At 33.5% G+C, this 21,728-nt stretch overlaps 2 protein-coding genes across 3 annotated transcripts; one reads left to right on the top strand and one right to left on the bottom strand.

The window, feature by feature from the left end:
* The first annotated feature begins 420 nt into the window (after positions 1 to 420).
* On the top strand, positions 421 to 6,789 carry MED8 (mediator complex subunit 8). 2 transcript variants are annotated; one of them, XM_088233722.1, is made up of 5 exons: positions 421 to 533; positions 2,371 to 2,542; positions 3,875 to 4,120; positions 5,704 to 5,797; positions 6,415 to 6,789. In XM_088233722.1, the coding sequence occupies exons 2-5, from the start codon at positions 2,378 to 2,380 to the stop codon at positions 6,651 to 6,653; spliced, it is 744 nt and encodes a 247-aa protein (XP_088089848.1). In that variant the 5' UTR covers positions 421 to 533; positions 2,371 to 2,377; the 3' UTR covers positions 6,654 to 6,789. The 2 variants fall into 2 exon arrangements, with proteins under 2 accessions (XP_088089848.1, XP_088089847.1); XM_088233721.1 differs by lacking the exon at positions 421 to 533 and adding an exon at positions 2,025 to 2,154.
* Positions 6,790 to 10,512: 3,723 nt separating this feature from the next.
* CCT4 (chaperonin containing TCP1 subunit 4) lies at positions 10,513 to 21,563 on the bottom strand. Its single transcript, XM_088233720.1, has 10 exons — positions 21,321 to 21,563; positions 17,582 to 17,634; positions 16,946 to 17,035; positions 15,322 to 15,489; positions 15,105 to 15,246; positions 14,819 to 15,030; positions 14,596 to 14,735; positions 14,313 to 14,517; positions 12,942 to 13,421; positions 10,513 to 10,911 (listed from the first exon to the last, which is right to left on the bottom strand). The coding sequence occupies exons 1-10, from the start codon at positions 21,424 to 21,426 to the stop codon at positions 10,894 to 10,896; spliced, it is 1,614 nt and encodes a 537-aa protein (XP_088089846.1). The 5' UTR covers positions 21,427 to 21,563; the 3' UTR covers positions 10,513 to 10,893.
* Positions 21,564 to 21,728: the final 165 nt, after the last annotated feature.

The raw sequence follows: 21,728 nt of genomic DNA, 5'->3' as shown, positions 1-21,728 counted from the left end.
CATAAAATAAAAATATTTACATAAATCCCATAAGTCCGTCTTATAGTAATGTGTTATTTTGTATTTTTAACAATTATATTAATAATTTAAGAAATCCTTACTAAACTTATACTACTACTTTTACTACTACTACTACTTTTTGGCACACTGATTGGTTTTTGTTTAAGTTTTAACAAATGTTTCTGTATGTTTTTTTTTACTGCTATACGACATCCCTGTTTTTTGGACTACTGTATTTTTTATACTCCAGTGTTTTAAAATAAAATCATTGTTCCGGACGCGCTCTGGTTAGTTCAATAAAAACTTAGCATTAATTACTTTTGTTTTATATTTTTCTGTTAAATCGACTATTGAATACGGCCCTCGGAACCCCTAAATTAAGACGATTTGATTCGCTTGCAGGTTTGGCCTTCGGGTATACGAGATCTTATCATCATCGTCATCATCATTCCATTTCCACACCAAATGGTGCATAGGGCATTGAATTGGAGACACCAATCGCAGCATATCTTGATCATTTTTGTTACATGAAGGTAAAACAATCAGTCTTATTTATAATATATGTGAAGGCAAGATGAGCAGTTTTGCGCCTTAGATTTCAGTTCTGTAGTAATAAAACATTCAATTTATTTTAATCACCTTCATAATTATACGTTTTCATGATAGATTTAAGTCATTTTATTTTGGGCTTTTAATTCGCTTAGGTTAAAACATTTAAGTTTGTAAGTGAAAATTCTTGATGGAAGTTCATTGTAATTAATTATATAAATAAAACACGCGTGATACTTTAATTTACAAATTTTGAATATCCAGTGAACGGTTTCATTGCTTTTGCGACATCTTCGAGACTGGTATCTTTATTAAAGAGTTAAATGTATTTGTACAAAACAGAGGTAAGGATAGATAATTCAAAGTTATATGTAAGTAAATTAAATAAAGTTATTTTTATCTTAAGGATCATTATCAAAAATGTTTCCTTGGGTTAACTAATGAGTTGATATAATGCTATTTTAATGAGTTTAAGTATTTTATTTTATTTTTAGTGTCCCATCCTTCGTGAGTGTGGTTTTGTAAATAGGTTTCATTATTTACAAAACATCACATAGAAATCATTATTTACAAAACCACACTCACAAAGGATGGGACACTAAAAATAAAATAAAATACTTAAACTCATTACAATAGCATTATATCAACTAATTAGTTAACCCAAAGAAAAATTTTTGATAATAATCCTTAAGATAAAAATAACTTTATTTAATTTACTTACATATAACTTTGAATTATTTATCCTTACCTCTGTTTTGTATAAATACATTTAACTATTTAATAAATATACCAGTCTTGAAGATGTCGCGAAAGCGATGAAACTGGTCACTGGATATTCCGAATTTGTGGATTAAAGTATCACTCGTGTTTTATTTATTTAATAAATCACTTAGGTTACATTAGAATTACATTATCATCACGGGGAATTAAAATAGGGAAAGAACATAGCGAATTAAAATCAACTTTAACTCGTCTTACACATATTAGATATAAAAGACGCGATTTTATATTCAATTTCAAGTTTCCAATCGACGGATGTTTCTGCTTCCTCTCAGTTAGCTGAGAAATGGACAGCTTCCGTCAATTCGTACGTGCGATCGCGGTACTTGTTGTATTATATCCTCTGAGATTATCAACTACATTTCTTTATTTTTCTCAATCTCACCACCATTACATAACAAACTACCTTTTATTGAAGTAAAGTTGCGAAAATGTATCTTTGTATGAATAGTGATAAAAACGCTTGACTTACACACGGAAGGTTCCGGGTTCGATTCCCGGAGAGAACACCAAAAATAAATGTAATTTTTCTTAAGCCTGGGTGTTCCGTGATATAATTCACCACTGTAATTAGGCCTCCTGGCCTGTTGTGGCGCAAAAAAAATAACAAAAAAAAATAAAATATGGCCATCGATTAGTAGAAAAAGTAGTATCTGCTTCTGTGGTTTTTGCTTGTTTTCTATTTTCTATTTCTTGGCTTTTCTTCAGACATTTGCAATTTGTCAGTTGTCAGTGTTGTCATTAATTTCTGCTAATTAGTGTTTGTGAGCGTTCTGTCATTTTGAAAAATACAAGGCAAAAATTTGTACTATAAAGGAATCTTATGTAATAAAGGCAGTATTAAATAAGCGGCAATTTATCTTTTGTATTCTTGGAGTTTAAAGCAAACTGTTTACAGAACTTGCCAAGTTTATGTAGCATCTACCGTATACTTTACCGATCATTATCAATAATTTTTATCATCCAATATGCTTTACCTTCATTATCGTATCACCGAGAAATCATATTTAATGTATGCCTAAACAATCCGTAATATTGCAGATCAATTATGCAGCGCGAAGAAAAGCAATTGGATGCCGCTTTAACTGCCATCATTATAAGGGTCAATGAATTGAAGAATTCTATTGCCTCTATGATACATAAATTAGAGACTGAATATGAAACTATTAATTGGCCTTCACTCTTAGACAACTATGCCTTGCTCTCTGGACATGTAAGAATTGTATTATGTTTAAACGTCTAGTCTTATTGGGACATTTTCAAAACGAATATAACAATGTTTTTGTAAGACGAAACAGATTTTACTTCTTTACAGATTTTTTTCATTTTGATGGGTGCTATAATTATGGAATTCTGGTATACCTAACCGCCAATACAATAAATGATAGCAAGTCTATTTTGTTAAGCGCCCTTAGGGTATAATAATTTGAATGTGGTCCCGTGGCCTTGTGTCGGGGGTCAAGTCAAATGTCTGAGGCATTTGCCTGAACTTTCCTAAATTATTCTTACATTTCATGTGTCAGTTTGTAGACTACCAAATATTACCTCGTAGAGAATAAAACCCAAGACTTATTCATGCATTGCACACTAACGAGGTGAACGTATTTTGCAAAAATGGTCATTTAATATGAATATGTATCCGTTATCACTGTGATTGAAAGTAATAATAGTACAGATAATATTTTATTTCATATTTTAGTTTTCCCATAATGCCCCTTTGGATAGGACAAAAATTGTGACAACTCAAACTAACCGCTAAACAAAACAACTACCCTTACATGTTTTTATTAGTTTTATATTAATGAATGATTTTTTAAAAATAATTTCATTTTTATTGTTAATTTTATTTAAATACGTATTTTATTCATGTTCATTTTATTATTACTTTGTACAATTTTTTTTCAATTTTTACAATAATTTAAATTTAATTTAATAATTTATTTTGCTCATTTTATATAAATATGTATTTAGTTAGTGTTTACACGTAATTGATGAAAAATAAGCAGTGTTTTTTTTAAATTTTATTGTTTCAATATTAATGTGTATTATGTATTATTTTTTCATTGTCTGTAAACCAAATAAATAAATATCTTAAAAGCATTCACAGAATTTTCCAAATATAAATAAGACACTGAAATAGTTGATTTATTAATTCACAAGTAATTTAGTTATTTCCATTTCTTGTATAGTAAAAGATAAACAATTGGCATTCCAAAATCAGGCTTTAAGATCATAGACTAATAACTTTCTTCGGTTTCGCACATTCATCATGATTTTTTTGTACTCATGAAGTTAAGAATCAGGTCGTGTTTCTGTGGCTAGTGTCGGGGATTCACAAATCAAAGGTCCGAGGTTCCCACCCCTCTACCACAATTCGATTCCCGTTTTCTAATAGTACATTACAACTCATTGAAAATGGCCCCAAAATTGAAAAGTTTGGGTTAATCGTACAAACTTAAATGTTACTTATAAAAAAAACAAACTGAAAAATAGTAATTTTTTGTTCGTATACGATGTTCTAGTAATGATTACATTACCTCTCCAGCTCACGGGTTTAAGCAAGATCCTCAGCACCGAGCTGTCTCCCTCATTACGCGGGCTCGCCGTGCTGCCGCTGCTGCTGAGCTGCGAGCGAGATGAGGCCCTCGTGGGGCTCACGGAGGGCAGAGTTCCGGCCTTCGCCCACGACCTTGTCCCTGATTACCTGCGCACCAAGCCCGAACCTCAGGCTGAGCAGCGCATGGTGCAACTTACGCACAAGGCCAGCGCGCTCAATTTTGATACGGCTCAGGTATATTGTTACGACCAAAGGGACGACTGCGAGATTTACTTTTTGTGAAGGTCCTGCTCAGTTTTTCTCAGTCATTTATGAAATAAACTAATTTATTTGAAGTCGATGATAATGAATTACAAATATTTACATATAGACAAATAATATTTTGCAACACATATTTGTGTATAAAATTATTAATTCTAAAAAAAGCAAAATTTTGGAAAAAAATTCATCAAAGTCAACTTAAGCATAACCAGTTTACCAGAGAAAAGTAAAGATCACTCCCATTTAGAAAGAAGGCGAAATCACAGAATTTTTTTTTTCATAAGGCTGCAAATTTATTATGGAATTGGAAAAACATTTATGATGAAAAAAAAACTGCATTTAAACTTGACATTAATAAATAAATCATTCATAAATATAGTCTAAGTTACTGTGTCTTTGGTGATAAGGGTACCTTTCACCGTGAAGTGTAATATTGCTACTGCCTCTGTGATATAATTGTGTTCTTTAATTTTTTTGTATCTCACTCGCTCGGCTAAACTAAGTTCTCATGAATTTACATGAATGAAACTTCTCCTCAAGTTAGACACACATCTAAAAGTTTAATTTTCTTAGTTGCTGTTATAATATCATAAGAATTCGATCAAATTTAAGCATGTCGGATTAGACTCATTGACTGACCAAAGAAGTTTTCACTTTAGCAAAATCTTAACAGTGTTTCCTCATCTTCTGATGTTAGTTATCTAACTTCTCTAAAGCAGGGTGCAAATTGCATCACTTTACAAAAACTATAACTCAATAGCACAAAAATCTGACATGTCTTATGATGCGTAACCTAAAACTGCATATCTTTTAGTAATTAAAAAACATAATACGCTGCTCTAAAATGTAAATGTGTCATCTATACACGGTTTGTCCGAAAAGTAATGCCAGTGATTTTGCTGTGAAGCGAATACATATCGCAGTGCACTCAGACCGGTGGAGGGGGGAGTCTGCTTATGCACGTGCGGTTTCTTAGTCCTCTCCGACCATCGGGAAAGTAAGGACAGGCATTTTTGTGAAATTTGTTTTCATCTCCCGTGCGATCTATGATGCAGCGCTCGATGGAGTAAAGGACTGCCACCATCAAGTTTTGTTTGAAACTTGGCAAGTCCGCAGTGGAAACTTTACCCATGATAAAGACGGCCTTTGGTGACGATTGTTTACCGGAACACCAAGTCCACCGGTGGCACAAAGCATTTATCGAAGGCCGCGAAGAAGTCGGCGATGAAGCCTACTCTGGAAAGCCATCAACTACCACCACTGATGTAAATGTGACGCAGGTGACTGAATTCTTGAACTCAGACCTTCATTTGAGTTTTCGTTTAATGCTGCAGACATTAAACATTCCATAAAGTACCATTTTCAAGCTTGTGACGATTGGAGACATCCCGGAAAAGGCCTACCGTGACGCCTGGAAATATTGATAAAAGCGATGTATCGACGCAGAAGGAGTCTATTTTGAAATCTTATAATACAAATCACTGACATTACTTTTCGGACGTACCATGTGTACATATTTGTGAATGTATTTAAAACATGTTGAAATCTTTTTTCAGAAACAAGTGAGTCAATTCAACAAAATAGTTGGACATGTATGGGAAATAGTATCCAAAGGAAGAGAAGACTGGGAAGGGGAATCTCTCAGATCTGGTTAGTATTACAATACACAGAATAGTATAATACACAGGCACAGTTCTCAGGTATGGGTTGTTACTGGTTTTGTCACTGTAAGCTGTATCATTATATTCATTTATTTTCTGGACTGTATTGTGATTAAATATAAATAAATAAATATGTATTAACTACTATTGGTACGGCAGTACAAACAGCAGTTTATTTTTTTTTTAAATTCACAATATAGAATATGCACTTGACATAATTCTGCCCTCATAAGCAAAAAGGCAGCCATTTGCAAAAGTCATATTTTGAGATATGACACTTTTTAGTATTTATAAACTTTATGTCAATTGATTCTAAGCAAAACCTGCATGTGTCATAATATCTACACTGTGTTTTTTCTTATGAATCTCTAGATACTGTGTTATTGCTTAAAAAAAACATTATATTGTTTTTCATACTGAAATATTTTTTTTACTGCGTTTTGCTTTATATCAAATGGTTCGAAATTTATTATTATAGAACGGTACCTCATATTTAATTTGTATTGTGAGTTTTGTTGAAAAGCTGCCTTTTTGCTCACGAGGGCAGAATTGTACTCCAATGAGTTTGCAAACTCATTCTGACATTCGCTATCGTTACATTTGCAGGTATTCAGCAAACTCACAGTCTGGCCGACACTCACGCCCTCGTTACAGCTGTGGGGATGGGCAAGGGTCTTCGAGGCATGGGGGGCAACGTGCCCCTCAGCCCCCACCCGGGAGGGGCGGGTGGAGGGCCCCCGCGAGCCGCGCCTCCTCCCCTGCCCGCCCCGCCCCTCCCCAAGGCTCCCAGTGCCATCAAGACCAATATCAAGGCAGCTACACAGATCCACCCCTATCAGCGATAACCCATTCTTCCATTACATTAACTGCCACTATATTTTGTATCAAAGTGACATTTTGTATTATTTATTTGAAAATGGCCCCTCTTAATAAATAAATAAATAAATTTGATATCTAAACATTCAATGCATCCTTTTAAAATTTGGCTTTTATTAATATTAGTCGGTTAGTTTGCGTTCAACTGATAATTTTTTCGCATTTTGTTAGAACTGTTAAGTAAATAACAGCAACACTATTCCTGGCTTATTACCTTTCTTTCCCATCCTTCCCTTGACCCATCCTTATGGTACCTACCTAACATCAAGATAAAAGAAATTCAAAATTAGTAAATTCGGATTTAGAATAAAAACAAAACAACATTTTTCACTTTACATAAAATTGCATAAAAGAAGAACATTCACATTATATTAAAGGTAGGTATCCATTCCATTTTCTATCCTTTCTTCAAATATTTCCCTATCACAAAACTAAATGAAATTCGTTTTTCATTTACAGTCCGCCTTTTCGTTAACAAGAACAATGTGGCATTTTTCATGTATGTATGAAAATTTTACATGTATATGTGTAATTTAGCTGATAAAAATCATGTCTAATTTAGCTGATAAAAATGCAACATGGTTTCAACTAATCGCTAAAACAAAGATAAAATAAATCATTCAAGACAATGCAGTTGTAATGGACAACAAAGTTCCAAGTGATACACATCAGGATGTCCAGTGACAGATTTTAAACTTAAAAAAAATATTGCAAAATAAATAGTCTCATTCTTAATTTTACTTTAAGTACATGAATGCGGATTTTATTTTTTTAGACAAAAGTTTCTAAATATTAACATTTAAGACTGTAGTCTAGTAAAATGAATGTTTTTTTTTAACCTGCCTTTACCGAAAACGATAAAGGCAGGTCTGAAGGTCATAAAAACGTAAATAAGATGTTATAAATTAAATATTACAACCAGAATTATCTTCTTTAAAAAAAAAAAATACAATTTAAAAAAAAAGTTTTCAACTAAAGTGTTTCAATAAATTATATTTTTTTAAAGTATTAGAAAATGTCACAAAAATGTATGTGATTTAAAATGCTTGTATTTCTTTTCAAAATCAAAAAAATTAAAATTTGACTTATTATCTTCAAATTATGGATTACAACAAATTTTTGTTCAATACTTAGTCTTTATTGAGATCCCAGATACCTAAGTTCAGTGTAAATTTGAAATGGCGTAATCTGTCGGTCTAAAAGTAATTATATTTTAGTTACATAAAACTTTTAAGTATATTTTTTAACAGAAATACCTTTAAAAAATATTGTTTTTATCTAATTTATGTTTTTTTATTATTGCACAATATAAAAAAAACATATGTTTTAAAATGGCAAAATTGTATGATTTCCTAATTTTGCATTCGTTTTACCCGACTACAGCCTCAAGATGCAAGTACTTTTTTTATTATTTTTAAAAATGCGTTGGCAGAGATTGCTCAAAATCCTCGTGACCTCAGTTTGTAGATTTTCTTTCATTTTCTAGATGGTGGCAGGTTTGTTTTGGTAAATGTTCTTGGGTACCTTCACAAAAAAAGTCGCATGTACTTAGATCAGGCAATCGTGCTGGCCAAGAGATCATTTTTCTTAGAAAGATATCTCTTACAGCATTCATAGACAAATACGCAGTATATGCAGTAGCGCCATCTTGTTGGAAGCTGGTGTTTCTGTTGAAGAATGAACTATCACAAAGTTCTTAAAAAAAACTGTTGATCACTTCACATCTCTCAGAATTTACCTTCGCCGCTTGACTACGATAATTTTCTAAAAATATAGGACAATGATTCCTCTACCTGAAACAGAGCACCAGTTACCTTCTGGATGTGCAGTGGCATTTTGTTAGGAGCATTAAATTATGTTAGTTGTCACACGCGAAGTAATTTCAGAAATACAAAACTAAAATATCATAGTACTGATAATACTATGCATAACAATTAAAAAAAAAAAAAAAATTGGCTTAGTTTAATGGTCTACAAATTTTAAAAACCACTGAACTTCCTCATTGGCCATCACACATTCCAGATTCTCAACCCTAGAGAATCTATAGAATGATGTATTTAAACACATTATTTGAGAATAAAAAGTATCCAGTAGAAAGTTACCAGAAGCTAATAGAATCGATGACCCAGAAGATGTGAGCCACTTTTAAAGGTAAAAGGGGAATAGGCTATATTTTAAGGTGTTTTAGGAGAAAATAATAGAGTGTCCCTACTTAAAAGCTCCTCTTAAATGTATTTTAAAATTATTATTCAATTATATATATTGTAAACTCCACGTTGTTTTATGAGTTGTATTGGTAAAAATTTATAATTTCAGGTTGGGGTAAAAAGTTGAAAAAGTAGTATTTCGCACCCTTTTTTTAAACTAAGTATATCTCGCTCATGGATCATACGATACGGCATTGTAAAGGTGTGAGTGTATACTACAAACGCTTCATTGACAGTATTGCGCTTGGTCGGTTCAGTCGTGAACTATCCTGCGTCGAGTATGGAGATCTCAAAAGAAGAAATTTGTCATATTTTACTACCTGAAAGGGAAAAACGCGTCGAAAGCAACCAAAAAAAATTTCGGTTCGTGCTGCACAACAGTGGTTCGAGCGATTTCGTTCTGGTGTTGTGGAGCTGAATGATGCACCACGCTCTGGAAGGCCTGTCGTCAAAAATGTCGATAAAATCATGGAAAATATCGAGATAGACCATCATATCAATCATAAAACCGTTTTGAACCATTTGAGAAGGCTGGATAAAAAAAAACCTTGATGTTTGGGTGCCACACGAGCTGACACAAAAAAACCTCATGGACTGAATTTCATGGATGGTGACTGGTGATGAAAAGTGGGTCACTCACGACAGTGTCAAGCGACATTGATTGAGGTTGAAAGCCAATGAAGCTACCCAGACCGTGGCCAAGCCAGGAAGGTGTTGCTGTGTGTTTGGTGGGATTGGCAGGGAATACTCTACTGTGAGCTGCTCCCCTATGGCCAAATGCTCAATTCCGCCCTCTACTGTAAACAACTCGACCGTTTGAAACTGGCAATCGAACAGAAGCGGCCAGCATTGGTGAATAGGAGAGGAGTCGTGTTTCATCAGGACAACGCCAGGCCGCACACATCTTTGGTGACACGCCAGAAGCTCCGGGAGCTCGTCCCCTACCCTATAGTCCGGACCTGGCACCATGTAACTACCACCTGTTCCTGTCTATGGCCAACGCGCTTGGGGGTACAAATTTGTGAAAATTGGTCGTCCGATTTTTTTTTTGCCAAAAGGACAAGGGCTTCTACGAAAGGGGCATTATGAAGTTGGATTCTTGTTAGCAACAAGTTATCGAACAGAACGGCGCATATTTGACTTAAATCAGATGATACGAAATACGAAATAACTTTTTTCCCAACCTGATATATAGTAAAATGGATGATTGCGTAAGCGTCCCATTTGCGTGTCCATCATTGTATAGTATAATCTTTAACTCTCATTTAGAACACCAGTAGAGCAATTCCATTACATTCGGCGAACGCGCATTTGCGGTCGCAGGCCCTACGGCATGGAATGCTCTCCAAGTAGAGGTGCGAAACTGTGAGAGTGAAGTAATGTTTCGGAAGAAACTTAAAACCCACTTGTTCTCTAAATCATTTGAATAAATCCTTAGTATGTGATGACAAAGTACATTGTTTTTCTTAAATTAAAAAAGCTAAAATTAAATTTATATCTTTATACAGTCACTTTGTAAAGCGCCCTTGAGGTATTATATTACAAAAATGGCACCATGTAAGTTATCCATAATAATAATAATAACTGCATAATAGGAAGTAGGGTAAAAAAAAACTCAAAATTAGTTGGGTTATTTTTATTAAAATATAAGTAGTGCTTGGTGATTAATAAAGCTTTAAAATGATGTTATCACAAAATTGACAAATAAAGAAAATATGTATTTGTCAATTAGGAAAGATCGTACAGTCACATTTCGCAAACCAAATTACTGCATTTAAAAACATGCTGTTAAATCATATACTTCAAATAAAAAATCCATAAATAAAATTAGTTTTATTTTGTGACATTTATTACGATAATTTCAATGAGAAGAATGCTGATTTTGACACAATTCTAATAATAATGCGTTAAATGCAATAATATAATACTTTCATAGCTAAGCAGTAATGTGAGGGACTCCAATATTCACAAGATGTTGAAGCCGAGATTGAGTTCCAATAACTTATGTAAAGGTGTTGACCTGGAATAGAAATTATAAATAAAGATGTAAAACATTTATATTTATTAATCCTAGAGATTAAATTTGTTAGCCGTAGAGATGCTAACAAATTTACTGATATTATTGTAAACACATTTTCAATTTCAAAATTAGAATATTTATATAAAATTTAAATCTTATGTTAACATGGTATTACAAACATGGTTAAATAAGTGTAAAAATATGGCGATTGTGAATTGTTTCAAACAAATACACCCAAGGAATAATCTAAATGATCCAAGTAAAAAATAAACCATCTAGGAGAAGGGAATATGGAAGTCTACGCATTTTCGAGGCTTATGACCTATCATTGGCTAGTTTAAGTGGTCACTGTGCAACATTCACCATTCTGCCTGTATTTGGACACATCCATATTCCTTCAATTCTTTTACCTGTTGACTTCTGTGAAGTTAAAGAGCTGAAACCTTTATTGATAAGGGTGAAATTTATCTGACTGAATTATTTCACCTACATACTAGGCAACACCTGAAAATATTTTTCTCCTTGGACCAATTGGTTTTATCAACAATATTTTGTTTTGACCACTTAAACCAACCAATGACAGTTCATAAGCCCTGAAACTGTCTAGACTACCATATTCCCTTGTCTAAGATGTTCTCCATCTTTGTTGTGATACATTAATAACTCCCTAGGGGGTTGAATCCAGTCAACACAGGGCTCTTGGCCTCATAGAGTTAAGGATATGTTATTATTTTTTGTAATATATGTATTTGTATGAATAAATAAAAAAATGTCTACTAATTTGGACAAACTCAAAATACTGTTTTAAAAAAAGCATTAATGACGAAGTTCAGTGCTTTGGGAAATTGAATATAAAAATGTTTTCTTACACATGGTAAAAATAAAAGCATTTAATTATATGGCAAACTTTCCCAAAAATGCATGAAAATTAATATAAATGAAGTGCTTTGCAACGTCACAGGTTTATGTGACTGCCAATAAATTATAGCATTGTTGTGTTGTAGCAACCGTGGGTGATCATGATTACAACGGATTTCTGGTTTTCGACGTAGCCATTGATTTTCAACTTTAGCGTGTCTTGGGTACAAATTATAACTGTACGGGGTTCAACTTTTAAATACCACAAACAAAAAGAAAATGTCGTTCCTACAAACTAATTCGATCATGTAAAGTGATGTTGTAGAATGTCTGCAAGTGAGCGGTTTGTACAATAATTATTATTTGACACTTTATATACATATAATGGCGGGCATATTGCCTTAAGGCAATTTCTTCCTACCTACCCAAACCGTTCAGTCTGAGAAAATTATAAATACATTGACATATTGAATCTTACAATTTTATACAAAAATTAAAAGCAAAGATTAACAAAAAAAAAATTAACACTACTATGAAAAGAGGAGAGAGGATGGGAAGGAAAGAAGAAGGATAAAGGAACAATTTAGATAGTGACATTTTAATCTTGACTTAAATGTAAAAGAAGAGGCATCTCTAACATTAGTGGGTAGATTATTCCACAATCGAGCGGCTACTATGAAAGAGGGGGCAAGAAAATTAGAGCGATGACAGGGTATTAAAAGGGTTCTCTCGTAACTAGAACGAAGAGATAGTCCGCGTTTTGAAAGAGGTTAGATGAGCTCTCTCAGATAAACAGGCGAAGTGGGATTATTTAAAATATTGTGAAGAAGTGATCGAATGTGAATGTTCCTTCTATGCCTGATACTGAGCCAGTGTAGTTGCGTACGATACTCGGTTATGTGGTCAAATTTGCGAAGATCAAACATATAACAAATACAAATATTCTGCAATCAATGTCAGTTGAACCCATGTTTTCTTTGCTGTTCAGGTGTGTGTTTTGATCACTCACCGACCAGAGCCGTGATGTTACTGAAGGTGTAATTTGGAAGTTTCAAAATAACAAAACTTAAAAGCCATAACGATGATAAAAATATTTTAATTATTTTTTGGCTCAGTTTATTAACACAAAAAAAAAGTTGGACATAACTTTCAATATAGCAGAATGTACTCACAATATCGTCTATCTTGAGTATGGATCGGACAGTCTCTGTGGCGAGAGTGAGGGCGCTGGTGCTGACCAGCAGCGGCTGCAGCACCTTCTCCTCCACCATATCCACGATGCAGCCGCGCCGCACTGAGATGCCAGCGCTGCTGCGGCCCACCGCATGCGCCGCGTGCAGCTCCGTCACCATAGCGATGGGGCTCAGGCCAGCGTTCTCCGCCAGCGTGCACGGCACGACAGTCAGAGCGTCCGCATAGGCGCGCAGGCAGTAGTGGTCAGCACCCAGCGCGCGCTGCGCCAGCGCCGCAAGCCGCAGCGCGACGTGCGCCTCGCCCGCACCTCCGCCCGGCAGCAGTGCGGGTCGGCGTACGAGGCAGCGCACGCAGCACAGCGCGTCGTGCAGACTGCGCGCCGCCTCGGCGAGCATGAGGCGGTTGGAGCCGCGCACAATCACCGAGATGGTACGCCCGGGATTGGCAATGCCTGTTATCTGCGATCAATGTTGTTTTAAATATCAAAACTATTTGCAAACATTATCATCAAACCCTTATCCACACCTGGTGGTGCATAGTGCACTGTATTATTAAATCAAAGGCAGTTTATCTCGATCATTCGTTACAGGAATGTTAGGTCTTACGCTTTAGGTAATTGTCCAGGGACAATGAAGTACTACAGTGGAAAATCGCTTTTAAAAATAAATACCTCAAGCGAGGTAGGCGAACATGCCAACCACTACAGTACAAGAGGAGCGTTTCTCCACTCGATTTCCTTTTTCAAGATTTTTACCCGAGAGCAGCTATCGAGTCAAAAACACTCGTCTAGGATTCTGGTTCTATTTCACACACAGAACTGTTTTCTTCGTCTGCAAAACTTGCATTCGCAAACAACAAAAATAATTTTAAAACTGGTAAGATACAAAAGACCTTTACTTTTACTCCGAAAACAAGTTTATTCAGTTAAAATATCTTCAGAATGCAACATAAAAATTGAATTAATGCAAATCAGTTTTAAAATACCCTGGGACATAGAACGCACTAAATTCGGAGAATGTAGATTTGCGGCGCAGGCCCTATGGCATGGAATGGTCTCCCAGCAGAAGTGCGAAACTGTGAGAGTGATGTTTCGTAAAAACCTTAAACCCACTTGTTCTCTAAATCATTTAAATAAATCCGTAGCATGTGATAACAAAGTCGATTGTTTTACTTAAATCACAAATTTAAAAAGTTTAAATTAAACTTATTTATTTCTAACAAGAATCACTTTGTCAAGCGCCCTCGAGTTATTATATCACGAAAATGGCGCTAGATAAGCTATCCATAATAGAACAATGTTTGGAAGTTGCTGTTTTGTACAATCTAACTGATATATATATAATACCTACCTTGACAAACTTTCCACACGGTTCGCTAATTTCCTCCGCCAGTTCTGCTTTAACCAAGTTCTCGGGTATAAAGTGGTCCAGGGAAGCGATCGGCCGGCAACCGAGTGTTTTGCAGATAAACTCAATATCTTCACGCTCCACATCTTTTACAACCATCACCTTTATCTTGTCCAAGAAGTGTACTGCCAAATCAGAGAGAGCATCTCTGTAAAATAAAATTCGCTAATTAAATCGCCTTTCGAGGTATTCATAACAACATTAAGACGATTTGTTCGATCTTTACCTGAGAATAGACTTCTGCACCAGCAAGACGGTACATTTGCTAGCTTTGATTTTTTTTACAATGTTCAGTATGTATTCTCGTTCTTCCTTCAACACGCGGTCCATTGCGGCGTAATCCGAAACAACTACATTGTGATCCATCTAAGGGACATTTGTAATTATTACCGACAGACTCATAATTTATACAGGTGCAAATCGAGTGAGAAAACTGTGGCATAACTTACGTCAGTTTTTGGAGGCGAAATACAGAACTGAATGAGTCCAATGAGTGGACGATCTACTTTACGTGGACCGGACACATTAGCCGTCCTCTGAGACAGGACTAAACCTCGAACCAACTCTGAATCTTCCAGAGTACCACCGAGTCGCTCTATCACTCGTACATCGCGAAGGTCGCACGATAGGCCGCTAGACAGACCGGCCGTCTGATCCACCACTGAAAAAAATAAACCACTATTAAAACACTGACTAAATACACACTCGTATTTATATTATTGTAACTTTAATTACCGGCTAGTACAGCTTTGACTGCAATAGGAGCCAGTAGACTAACATGTTGCGATACGACCTTGGAGCAGAGTGAAGTGGCGGCAGCTTGTACAAGAGAATCTTCATCGTTCAGTTCTACCGGTTTGGAGATCTCTTCGAGAATCTGTTGAGATAAATTCAATAAGAAATCTATCCTTCCACATTATAACGGAGAAGGATGCGTATATTGATGTATTACCTTTACGGCCTGTTGAACAGCCCTTTGAAAGCCATCGGATATGACTGACGGATGAATCCCCTTTGCTAGCAATTTCTCAACTTCATTAAGGAGAGCTCCCGCAATAACAACTACCGATGTGGTTCCATCTCCAGCTTCAATATCTTGCGCGCGGGATAATTCTACGAGCTAGAAAAACATTACACATTTAGATAGACTGGCCGACCACTGAAGATAGATTTAAGAAAAAAAACTTAATAAATATTTGGGTTCCTATAATTTACCAAAATTTTTAAATTTTCAATGAGGTGTAAAAAATGGGAATCAAGTTGGGGTAAAGTGGGGTTCAATCCATTTACAATTTTTACATAAGAAAAAGTACTGTATCCAACGTTTGTAAAGTAAGTATGTATATTTAAGTTTGTTTACTTAATATCTTGTAAACAATGATGTATAAGTAAATAGACACAAGTGTGAAAAAAATGGCATTTCAATTCAAAGGTAATTGCCTTCCGTGCCCCCATTCTCCTTATGGACTTTCATGCTTTAATTGCATTTCAATCGTGAACAACAGAATACATATAGTCTCATTCGTAAATGCAATCTAATTTATAAAATAAGTAGATAATAAGTTATATTTTTGAGTATATTTTTCACAATTTCAAAGAACACAAATAATGAAATTGACAGGTAGTGTCATAATTATTGTGGTAACGAGTACATATAAATATGAACTAAGGCAATACTCTTTTCTTACTAATGTTTGTGTGTGTATTGTGATTTTCTATCTCCTTATTTCAAATTGTCGATGCAACGCGATATTTACTAAATATGAAATGCAATTAATAAAATAATAATGTGTCTTTTATTTATTATACGTCTGTGATAATAAACAATATTTGATATATCTTAGATGTAGGAATAACTTGTCTATTAATTATGTCAGTTTTTGTTAAGTAATAAATAAATACAATTGAATTTTCCACATAAATATTAGCAGCATAATTTGTGATAGCCAATTGTATACTATTATTTAATAATTATTGAAATCCTAGCTTTTACCGGCGGCTTCGCTCGCGTGGTATTGGCGAGAAATTATTTAGGTTAATAATTAGTTTTGTCGTTTATCAATAAGAATTTTCTCGATAGAAAATTATTATTTTTCAAGATAGAAAGTAGCTTATATCGATTGCTGGTACTCTTAAACTATCACTGTGAAAAAATATGGAGATCCGTTAGTCTATCAGGACGTAGCATCGATGTTTTGTTCATAAATCCGAAATCCTACTACGAAACAAATGCTAAAATCAAATCAAACTAACCATAGATTAGGCAAGTCAATTATAGAAATTTAAATAATTCATTTCAAATAGATTATTTTGAACATCCCGCCTTACCGCTTACTCTTTTTCATATAATTTTGCTCTTTGTTGATATTTTATGTATTTTCTCCATTGCCTTTTTTTAAATTCGGAATGAAAAATAAGTATCCTATTTTATTTCTCACCTTTCGGCAATACCCATACAAAAAATTATGTCAATTAGTCACTTCATTGAGACGTGAAGGGAACACTAACTGACAAACATATTTTTGCATTTATAATAGTATGGATTGTTTACATAAAGCGAACAAGTAAGATTGTACCATTTTGGCTGCTGGATGAAGAACATTCATTTGTTTCAAGATAGTGGCTCCATCATTAGTTATAGTCACTTCTCCATTTCCAGCTTGGATCTAAAATAAAGGGGTACATTTATAATTGAAATAAGGAGGTCAACAATATTATATTTTGCATATTATTAAAATTGCAGTGAAACATACTTATTACATGAAAGCTTGTTGATTTAGTAGTATTAACAAGTACAAACTAAACAATTTTTTAAAAATAAAAACAACTTTGTTTTTAACAACTAATTTTTTACAATATTTCTTAAAGTCCTCTCCTATCTAGATTCGAAAATATTGATATCAAATTACTACTCTTGTAAGAAAAAAGGGGAAGATTTATTGGGTCCACCTGTAATATTTAGTTGACATGATAAAAATAAAATAGAAAATAATTAATTAGTTACGTAAACCTTGATGAAGAAGCTTGTTTGCTTTGAAACTGGTAAGTGGAAAAAAAATAAAAAAATTAGTGGTTAAAAACAAAGTTGTTTTATTTTATTATTCAATGGGATTCTCGTATTTTTACATGTGTATGGTGTGCTTCGGAATAGTTCATTAAAAAAAAAAAATTACCATTTGTTTTTTCACACAATAAAATTCTAAGTTTCTTACCATTTTGTCCATGCCACGGGGTCCTAAGCTCGTTCGAATAGCATCAGAGACAGCTGAAATAAAAATAGTGTTATTGACGTAATCTGCATTAACTTTGTGATTAATTCACAATATTATAATATTGGGAGGTTTGTTTCAGACAGGTGTAACAAAACTACAGATATTTTTTTTTAAATACTGAAAAAATTAAATAGTGAAATTCTCAATACAGAAGCTCCCAAGTTGAGGCAGGTTATAGGGAAATATAAAAAAAAAATATTCAAAGTAATGAAGGTCTATAAAATACTGCCCAGTAAAAAAAATTTTTTTGCTACTTATCAGTAGTAGCATAAAAAATATTTTTAAATTTGCCATTTTTAATTCCCGCAAAAACGGTAATTGCATTGTCCACGCCCCTAATATGTCACGATTCATGTTTATTTTCAACTTTGTTCAACCATTTAAATTTTTATGGAACATCGTCACGAAGACTATGGAACCCGATTCGTTGATATTATATGGTGATAAAGAAGCTTGTGTAGCTTTGAAACCGGTCAGTAGATAAAAAAAAGGTTTGAAAAAAGTTGTTTTATATTTATTTTATTAAAATGCATCCACAAAGTTAGTGTGTTTCCAGCATAACATTTTTATTTTATTATTATTTTTTTTTTTAATCACTAAACTTCCTCATTACAACATAAACTTTCACTGATTTGCGTGTAGTGGTAGCCACTAAAACCCGAAATCTTATTTTTAACCCTTATACTGCTAAACAATGATATATCGTTGTTGTTAATCCCTATCATAAAGTTCTAACTAGACTGATGCTGACATCATAATCCCCAAAAGGGTAAATGAATTCGGGAACTGCTTGTTGCACTTAACTGTCAGTGGTATAAAACATTTTCAAAACATAAAAATTACTTATTCGACGGGTTATTATTTAGTTTCGTACCTATTTCAGGCCTACGGAAAATTTAATACAACGCGCAGTAAAAATTTAAGCATTAAATTGTACAGCAAAGTTTCTTGAAAATGAATAAAAAATAATTTAAAATATTTTAATGAAAACGAACAACTTTGAACGACGTCACTTGTTCATATGAATCAACCAATGATAAGAGGGTTGTTTAAGATTTCCGGTTTGCTAATCGTCAATAAACCAATCAACAGAACTAACCGAGAAGAAGCGGAAGAGACCTTGCGACGTCACACGCGGATTTATGTCAGAAATACAAAACTTTAAAAGATCGTAGCGCTGATAATACGATACATAAAAATTGAAAAAAAAAGCTTCGTCTATTAACAATTTATTTTTTTTAAACCACTAAACATCCTCATTATAAATTTACTTATGATGTTTAAATTCACAGTGCTTTAAAGAAAAGAGAAACGACTAAACACAGGAAACTTCTAGCTAGTCGGGACCTGAAACAGTGAATTTTTTTACATTCCAGAAACAGTGAAATAAAAAATAAATCAATGTTAATAGTAAGATTTTTTATCACTTATATGACATCTGAGGAAAATAATTATATTCGGTGTTTTCCCCGCTATTAAACCCGATTCAGTGATTACGAAAATATTGATGTACTTCCGTAATGAATAACTAATTGAATACTTTACCTTTAATACAAAAATTCTTATCTAGTGAGGTCCCTATATCACCGGGAAACCCCATAATTAAGAATATAAACAAATAAGTAAAGAGCCATAAAATATAAAAATAATTCACCATGGAACCTAATGATTGTCAATTAGGACGTTTGAATATTAAAAAAATCATTTGTTAATTTATTATAATGGGTACCCACAGTAATGGGAAATCAAAATGTTTTAGCTGTTCATTAGGTAGTAATTATTAATCTACTAACAAAACGTAATTATTACTATACAAACTCTATTCTACAAACTATTCTACAAAGAAAACGTAAATGAGGTATATCAGCTCGATATTGATCCAAAAATACTTCAGAAAAAGCTCTTTGATTTCGTGCTCTTCGTAAGAGTCATATTATAAATTATTATCACTATCACTTAAAAAAATATCATTATTGTCTAATTCACTTTCGGAATAGGTTCAGCTGCTAAGCCTCTGAGTTTCTCGGCGAGATACTATTATTTCTTTATCACTTTTACTATCCGTTATCATTTTGAATGATATATTTTGTAAATTTATTCATAATAAAAAGGGCGCTTTGCAGAGTTAAATTGTTAGTTAAAGTAACAAAGTAAGATTAAAAATATATATAAATGTAAAAAATATGTAATTTACCTCAGCTGTTTGTAATTTCGGCAACTGTTGTCTATCTCGCTCAATCTATTATGCGTGAACTAGCTATTAGTGAAACGGAATATTTTTCTTAGAAGAGATATCAATTTGTGAGACAGTTGTACAAAAACATTTTTTTTTATTATTAAAATTGTATTATGACAACTACCAAGAAATAATATCACTTAGTACATTTACCGGTTTACAAATTTCAAGATATATTTTACTCAATTTTTGTTTAGCATGCATTTATGGAAGTGGTAGGTTTGATAATATATAACAGAGCACTTTGCCCCGCAATCAACAAAAAAACTTTCATAATTATTTCGTTTCAATAATAACAATGCGCCTTGAGATTGCAGTACGAGATCAGTTTTGTTTGTTTTTATTTTCAATTTAGAAAGGGTTTACAACCGCTGTATGAAAATTGTCTATTTGCGGCACGAATTTTCTATCTTGCTCACTCCATTGGGTTTGAACTAGATATTTATGAAATGGAAGATTTTTCTTGGAATTGCTATTGATTGATAAAACAGTAGTGTGTTTGGAAAACAACGTATTCGATAAAATATTTTGAAATGTATAAATAAGAGGATTTCTGATTAGATTCTTGAAAAACTGCGTAGCAGCGTAAGGGTTAAACTACGCCTAGCGACGCAATTGCGAAGCTCTTCTCAGTACAGGGGTGCACTGATAGGCATTAATAAAAAATATATAATAAATATAAGTTAGTATTATTTTGGCCTTCCACAAAATCCAGTGAAAACAAATAAATGGGTCGATATTATAAGGAATTAAAGGAAAGAATCTGATTGAGATCCTCCAAAAACTAATGTTGATTGTTAATATTAAAATACAAACATTTTTTATACTAAAAATGGGTTACAAACCCAGTAACTATGGGTACGTTTTCGTGTCACTAATTTATTTATTTATGAAAAAATACATCGTTTTACTTTACATATTAAATTACATATTTTGTTTGTACAAAATATTCCCAAGCAGCAAAAGTGCTGGTATGAGGGGATATAATATATTATGACACTAATAAAAGTCAATTAAATAACAACAAATATATCTGACTTGTCACATGGGCTGTAAGAAGAGTTTTTTAAGGTGTTTTTAACTTTTGAAAATATTTTAGTCTTTAGGGCGCGCCTAGATATTAATTGTTCGATGACTGGGGCAATCAGAGATTTCTATATAATGTACTTCCTAAATTTGCATAATACACAATGAAAACAAATGGAAAAACCATTTATTACCTAATGCTACATATAAGAACTCTCCAAATTCAATTCACATTCTTTAGTTAAAATAAAAAAATAAAAAACATTGGGGGTGTGAACACCTGAACATTGACATATGAAAGAAATCCTAACTATTGAGCAGAAATGCAGACAATAACATAAAAACCACATAAACAAGAGAAAATTAACATTTTCTTACAAAACCACGCCAATCATAATTTTATTTTATTAATATTACCTTTAGCTGCATTTATATTGCTTAACCTAATCTCGGTCGGTTTACTTTTATCCTTGTAAACACCCGACGGCTTCTTCATATCACCCATTATCTTTGGCGCAACCATTTTTAATATTTATTTTTGTAAAAAACCGACGAAAATAAAATGGATTCAATCGATGTTCACTGATTTCAAAAACACAACACCGCCGAAAGAAGGAACTAGAATTTTTTGACAGGTAAGGTAGGTCCTGAGATTGCCATAGACAATTATCATAGAATAAAGATAGTAAATCACGTGCGCGGCGCGGGATTCCAGAATCATAAACAATAATGTACATACGTATTGTCACGTAGGGACGTAGGTACTACCAGGATGCTACATCCTCCCATTATTTTTTTTTTCAGAAAATCAAATAGATTTTTAAA

The sequence above is a fragment of the Micrasema longulum genome, unplaced genomic scaffold (assembly GCF_059751315.1).
Source record: "Micrasema longulum isolate JH-2025_06_02 unplaced genomic scaffold, ASM5975131v1 h1tg001143l, whole genome shotgun sequence".
Lineage (NCBI taxonomy): Eukaryota > Metazoa > Arthropoda > Insecta > Trichoptera > Brachycentridae > Micrasema > Micrasema longulum.
The sequence above is the reverse complement of the archived record's forward strand: the minus strand, read 5'-3'. Positions and strand labels throughout refer to the sequence as shown.

Excerpts from the sequence above, each read along its gene's own strand:
- MED8 (XM_088233722.1), top strand. The coding sequence starts at position 2,378 with ATGCAGCGCGAAGAAAAGCAATTGGATGCCGCTTTAACTGCCATCATT. Across the intron at positions 2,543-3,874 it reads ATGCCTTGCTCTCTGGACAT|CTCACGGGTTTAAGCAAGAT; the intron begins GTAAGAATTGTA and ends TTACCTCTCCAG. Across the intron at positions 4,121-5,703 it reads TCAATTTTGATACGGCTCAG|AAACAAGTGAGTCAATTCAA; the intron begins GTATATTGTTAC and ends ATCTTTTTTCAG.
- CCT4 (XM_088233720.1), bottom strand. The coding sequence starts at position 21,426 with ATGGTTGCGCCAAAGATAATGGGTGATATGAAGAAGCCGTCGGGTGTT. Across the intron at positions 17,635-21,320 it reads CAATATAAATGCAGCTAAAG|CTGTCTCTGATGCTATTCGA; the intron begins GTAATATTAATA and ends TTTTTATTTCAG. Across the intron at positions 15,031-15,104 it reads AGTCAAAGCTGTACTAGCCG|TGGTGGATCAGACGGCCGGT; the intron begins GTAATTAAAGTT and ends TATTTTTTTCAG.